The sequence below is a fragment of the Lepidothrix coronata genome, unplaced genomic scaffold, assembly GCF_001604755.1.
Source record: "Lepidothrix coronata isolate B3197 unplaced genomic scaffold, Lepidothrix_coronata-1.0 Scaffold219, whole genome shotgun sequence".
In the NCBI taxonomy this organism is placed as follows: domain Eukaryota; kingdom Metazoa; phylum Chordata; class Aves; order Passeriformes; family Pipridae; genus Lepidothrix; species Lepidothrix coronata.
Window position 1 is genome coordinate 921,243 of NW_016690399.1, and position 6,595 is coordinate 927,837.

Genomic DNA, 6,595 nt, shown 5'->3' on the forward strand with positions numbered 1-6,595 from the left:
CAGCCTGCAGCCCCAGAACCACCACAGCAGATTATTCCAGTGTTCCAACTGAAGCCTTAGTTCCCATATAACACACCCACACATTTGGGTGGATACTACTCACGAATTTAGGAGGTGGCACAGTCAAGTTGAGGCTGCTCATGTTGACGTCGTGGCCGTTCTGGGCGCAGGCCACGAGGCGCAGAGCGACGTAGAAACCCTGCAAAGAACCCGTTTCAAACCAGTCCAGGGCAGGGAAAACGACCCTTTTGTGACTTTTATTAGCACTGCACACGTGCAACTCAGTAAATCGTGGGTGGGCAGCCCCACAGTGACAACTACCCCACTGCTTTTAAAGGGGAGTTGTGAGAAATTTTGCAATAAGAGCAGAAAATTGGAAGTTCATTTTTACAAAGGGTTCTCCCCCATAACTGAACTTCAACGTTCTTAAAAATTAATAATGTTTAAAAAAAATTTATCAATATCTACAAGTAACTTGCTATTTGATATTCCAAGCCATTTTTAGTAATGCTGGTCAGATTTTTACATGCAAGAACGTTCTTCTAAAATAAATCCTAAAATCGTATTTTGTATTTGTGACTCGGTGACTGTGCATCTACATATCATAGACACTGATTCTTTACAAAACAAAAGAGAGACAGAAAATGAGATCCAAACTTCCCCAGCAGCCTCACTGAGTAAATCACTTAGATATGAGAAGTGCTGGGGAAAAAACTCATCTTGTCAACAAAAACTCAACTCAAAAAAAGCCAAGGATAACTATTATTGGTATCAGGGTTTGCTTGAAACAAGGCTAATCTGTGAGAGGTAACACGGCAGGTCTACAGGAACATTTCATTTACCTGTTTATCTAAGTATCCTTTCCCCTCTGGGTCAGCCAAATCCCATATCTGGGGAGATACAAAACAAAAGCCATTGTGAATTTAAAATAAAACTCAGCTCCACAGTTCATACTGTGTGTCTTCTTGAAATGTTCATTCAGCTTTCAAGTTATGACACAATGTTATTTCACTGTCAAGTTAACAACAGAAACGTTACACAAAAGATAATTTTTCCTTGTAGATTTGTCCTTTCGCTTAAAAAGGTGTACAGACAATTATTGCATTATCCAATTCCTTCAACTTACTTTTCCAAGGATGATATCAGAGAGACCAGATTTTTTAAGAAACAGAGCAGCTTCACTTGCCCCAACTCTCCCTGTGTATGTTGGATCTACCTGAAAGAGAAAAATTAACATTTAACTGAAGCATGACCTGTGAAAGCAGAGATGAGAAATGCAGTGTCTCTAGGTCAGGAGGAGTTACACAAACTGCATCAGCAGGAAGAATTTAGCACTGCAATGGGGAAAGGAAAGAGAGGAAAATCTTGGGGAAGAGGAAACTGCACTTTATTTTTGCTTTTCTTCTTTTAAGAACGTACCTGTTTGTAGTAAGTTTCGTATATTGGGTTCCCAGTAGAAAACTGAAACGTAAGGAAGAAACCAGAATGAACAGCAATCACAATTGAGAGGAGAAAAAGTATTGCACTTTGTGTATTCCTTCAACAAAAAAATCTAAAATAGGGTGTTAGTTTGCTGTCATCCAAACCAGATACCTGAAATTTAAGTGTGGATAATGGTGATCCCACAAAACCTGCAGCCAACAGGCTCCTGTCACCCCCTAGGACTTCTCCTTGACCAGCATTCCAACTTCTCCTCACACTTTTAATCAACAGCTACATGGAAATAAGGTTTTTGTAGAACAGCTCTGAACTATTTGCCAAAGTATTTCAGATCTCAGTATGAGAACTGCTGATAACAAAGGCTCAGTTTTGAACCCGATGCTGCCCTGAGTCCCCCCTGCACTGTAAATATCCTTATGGAATGTTTTCAGCAGGCAATTACACACACACACACACAGCCCTGTGCCTGTGATTATGCCTTTTCAGGACTAGGATCTTAAACTGAAACGGAGTAAAACAAAAAATAAACAGAATGAAGAGTGAACCGACAACGCCACAATTCCCTGACAACGCTGTTGGGGGACTTCAAACCACATCACACCAGAGTAGCAGACCCAAGGGAGGCCCTGCCTTTCCAGGGGGCTGAACAAGTAGATTGTTGACATTCTTGCTGACATTCCAAGCAGATGGGAATTGAAATGCCAAAAGAGGCAGAATCCCCCAAACCCATCTTCTCAATTCCTCCTCCAACAGCCCCAGGAGTTCACACGCAGATTATCCCTCCACACTGTTCTCCAGCCTCGATGCCAACAGCAAAACCAACCCGGGCAAAAACAAGTTAAAGGCCTTAAAGAACAATCAACAAAACAACCACCCCATAAACAGTTTAATAAGCAAATTGCTGAGATGTCACAACACCCCAAAGCCTGCCTGAGACAACCACTCTGCACCTCCAGGCCACCAGTCAGACACCTGACAAAGGAGTATTTCCCACTAATTCCCATCACCTCCCAAATGCCACCTGCTTCCTTGTCATCCCTATGATTTTCCAGATGTTCTGCCCACTCTGAGTGGAAGCAAGGCAGAAACACGATGAAAGAAAAGCCCAATAAAATTTTATTTGACACCAAGAGAACCTTGCTGTGAATTTACAATAAACATGACAAATATCAGTGTAAGGAGCTACCTGAAATAACTAAACCCTCCAACTGAGCACAAGCAAACACTGACTCTTTGAGGATTAACAGCTCTATTTGGATAGAAAAATCCTGCATTTTCAGAACGGTTTCCTAAGTATCTTAAATGTGCTTCACTTCTACCCATCCACAAAATAAGCTGCTGCATTCTGTAATGTCAGCAAACCTCTGGAAGCTCCAGCTCTTCCTGAAGGTGGACAGGATTTCAGAAGAATGCCTGGACCATAACTCATAAATCTGACTATTCTTTCTGCTGACATGTAAACATCCAGCCCAGCTAAGCACTTTGCTCCTGTCCAAGCAGGAAACACATCATTCAGAGAAAAGGTGGAAGTAGGAAATAGTCTGTCCCAGTCTGAATCCAACCCAGCATGTTTTAGCCAACTATCACCAAACTTTGTACCTCTTGTTTATCAGAGAGCTCAGAGAAGAGGGTCAAACACCAACTACAAGCTCCTCTAGCTGACTTGACAAGTAACCCAGAGTGTGCAGAGACTGGATTTGTACCAAGAGACAGAGCAAACTACTCCAGCAGCAGCACTGAATGATCTCATCCCATCACCAGGCCTCCCTGTCACCCTCATTTGGGATTGTCAGCCATGACATGGAGCTGAGTTACCTGCCAGAGGTGGCAGGAATCCAGGGTGATGGGCTTCCATGCTGTGAAGTTTCTCCAACAGGAAAATATTCCCCCAAGTGCTGCTGGAAAGCCCTTCAGCCCCCGATTCCCTGTTTGCAGAATTTTCCAAGGGTTCAGCCTCTCTGGCTGATTTACCCAAATGACTGCACCTCTGTGATGGAGCAGACCAGACAAAATGGGTTCAAGTGATAAAAATAGCACAGCTCTCTATCTACCCGTCACCACACGTGACGACACCACTATCATTCAGGAGGATTCTGCAATTTGGTGACATCTGCTGATGCAGGACCTGCCCAAGGCTGTCAGCCCTGGCAACCAGAGACAAACACTGTGAAGAGTTTGCAGTTGGTGATGTCAAAGCACAACCTGTCAGAGAGGTTCAGTCTGACTTACAGTTTAACCACCCCGTGGTTCCCGTGCCTGCTCCGTAGTCCCCAAAACCTCATCTCTGACCAACACTTTACACCAGCTCCCAAAAAGATCCTTCAGAGCCCTGCTGCCCTGTTGTTTGACCTCCCAAATCTAAAGTTTAAGTCTCACAGCAGATCCACACACTGCATTTGTGGTACACACGTGGACAGTGATCCAAGTCCCTTCCTGCAGCTCTGGGGAAGCTGCTGCCACCAGAACAATTCACACATCCAGTTCTCTTTCCTGAGGTCATCCCAGGGCCACAAAGAGCTCTGGATCAGATGAATTATTTTCCTTGGTGTCTACCTCTTCAAAAATTTTCTTTCAGCCACACGGAGAGATGAAAACAGGGAGTGTAAAAGGGGAAAAAAAAAGGTGTTCACAAAGACAAGAGCCCAAAGAAGGCTGCTGCTGCTGCCCCAAAAAGATGACTTTTGCCCTTATGCTACTTGCTGAATGTCCTGAGTTGTCTCAGAAAACTTGAGCTACAAAAGGATCTCAATATCTCTAAGATAACTCTCCAAAACCTCCTGAGCCTGCAAGTTGAACGTGCTTGGCACAGTGGAAAGACCACTGGTAAGGTGAGCAAATGTAAGAAAACAAAGTTATCAAACATAAACAACTGGAACTGGACTGAACTGCAAGAACTGATCTGACAGGCTTGCTCTTCAACTGGGTTTATGCACAGCCAGAGAGATGAAACATTAAATAGTATATAAATAGTGTAGAACCCCAGAATGGTTTGGGTTGGGAGGGACCTTAAAGTTCATCCAGTCCCACCCCCTGCCATGGGCAGGGACACCTTCCACTAGCCCAGGGTGCTCCAACCTGACCTTGGACACTCCCAGGGATGGGGCAGCCACAGCTTCTCAGGGCAACCTGTGCCAGGGCCCCCCCACCCTCACAGCCAAGAATTCCTTCTTAAAGTAAAGAATTTCTTCCTAAAATGATAATATGATAAATTATTAATGACAAAATATGATTAAACACTTTCACAAGCTTGAATTACCCATACTGTTTATAGCTCCCAACATGCTGAAATCAATAGTCTTATTTTACATACTTCAACATACAGCACACGTGCCCTCTCCTATTCCTTCTAATTCAATTTCTGGCATTTACAGTAACCAGCACACATCTCCTTAGTAATCACAAACTGAGGCTATTCAAAGAGGAAGTTTATTAATTTCCTCTTTTGGTTCATTAAGGGAAATTCTGTTTACTGCCCTGTAACAGCTAGACTACTTTTGACAGTTCAATACAGAAAAAGAAGTTTAAAATTAGAATGCTTCCATTGAATTCACTGGAAAATAATGTCAAAATAACTGATATGTTCACAGAATGTGGCCCTTTTCACCCTAAACATGACAGGTTATATCAAAGGAAACACCACTGATGCCAGACCCTCAAATATCGACAAGAATTTAAACAACACAGAAACTGAATTTTCAGTGTAAATATTTGATAATGATTTCATTTTTTACCAATGTACTATTAAAAATGCACATTCAGAGTTTATTTTACTTACATATTTTGCACCACATTATGCCACTTGGAAACTTCTGATAGCGGTTTGTGTGTGCATAGATGTTTTCAGATGTTTCTGAACAGGTTCATTTAATTAAGCAGATGTTCATCAGGACTCCTGCTATTCAGAAGCTCAAAAGCAGTGCCCACTCTTAGTAAGACTCACAGCAAATTATACATTATCCAAGCATCACATTACTCCACTGAGAGAGAAATTTTCAAAGTATCTCAAATAAAAGGTCATTATTAAAAGGAAATTGATGTATTTAAATAATCTGAACTACTAAGGGCAGCTGTTCTGAATTCCTGACTGGCCTGGCACAGCGTAGAAAATAGTTTTAATTTCAAGGCATTGAGGGTGGCATTGCTTGAAAAAGGAAATAAGTAAACCAACTCTATTCCCAGGGGTATGGCAAAGAATAAACAGCGATCACATTGCTTCGGCTGGAATTATTTGGGTGAGAAATTAATTTTAAAAAACCAAACAGACTAAAAAAAAAAAAAAAAAAAAAAAAAAAAAAAAAAAAAAAAGAAAACACACCAAAAAAACTTGTAACAACAAAAATCAGCGCGGGGACCCCAAGCATCCAAAGAGAGCTGGAAAGAGCCTCTCCCAGAGCCTTGTCACCCTCTCCCAAGGGTCAGGGAATGTGCCTGGTCCTGACCTGGCACAAACAGGGCGAGCAAACGCCTCCCGCTCGCCCCGCAGCCCCTTCCCGGGGTCCCCGCGCTCCCAAACATCCCGACAGCCTGTCAGTCACGACACCCTGTCACGACACCGAGTCACGACAGCCCGGCAGCTCAGGGTACCAGCAGGACAAGGGGGTGACTCGCCCCAGGTCGGAGCCCCATCCCCGGATCCCCGGCCCTCAATAACCCCCGCGGCTCCCGGGCGGCACCTCGGCGAGGGGGAACGCCCGGAGCCCCCCGTTCCCTCCTTTCCCCTCCCCTCCCCACGGGCGCAGCTCCAGGCCCTCCATGAGGGGAGAACGCCTTCGCTTCCCCCCAGCCCGGCCCTGCCGAGCCCCGGGGACACCGCGGGGGCCGCTCGCCCGCCCCACCCCGCCCGGGTCCCGCTCCCCGCCGCGCCCCGACCCTCTCTCCCCCCTCAGGCCGAGCCCCTCCCGGGCACAGGGCCCTGCGCCCAGCGGCGGCCCGGCCCGGCCGCCTCGCCCGCGGGCAGGACCCGGCGCCGCTCCCCTCGGCCGCCCGGCGGGGCTGAGCTGAGGGCCGCGGGTGCCGCCGCCGCGCCGCGGGCCGGTACCTGCTGGCTGAGGGGGATGAGCGCCGCCATCTTCCTCCCGCTGGGTCGGGCCGCGGCCGGGGCGGGGCGAGGGGCGGGAGGCGGTGGCTCGGCCGGGCCGGGCCGGGCGGCCCCGGG

General features: G+C 46.2%; 1 protein-coding gene across 4 annotated transcripts in view; it reads right to left on the reverse strand.

Annotated features, from left to right (window-relative positions):
- EPS15L1 (epidermal growth factor receptor pathway substrate 15 like 1) overlaps nt 1–6,567 on the reverse strand; it is a 48,382-nt gene extending 41,815 nt beyond the window's left edge. For 3 of the 4 annotated variants that reach the window (XM_017833670.1, XM_017833669.1, XM_017833671.1), the window contains exons 1-5: nt 6,479–6,567; nt 1,420–1,461; nt 1,127–1,216; nt 843–890; nt 104–199 (exon numbers count right to left, since the gene is read on the reverse strand). In XM_017833670.1, the coding sequence (XP_017689159.1) occupies nt 104–199; nt 843–890; nt 1,127–1,216; nt 1,420–1,461; nt 6,479–6,508 (306 nt within the window). In that variant the 5' untranslated portion in view covers nt 6,509–6,567. Of the gene's footprint in view, nt 1–103; nt 200–842; nt 891–1,126; nt 1,217–1,419; nt 1,462–6,478 lie in introns of those variants that run through there. The other variant, XM_017833672.1, reaches the window with a different exon arrangement.
- Nucleotides 6,568–6,595: the final 28 nt, after the last annotated feature.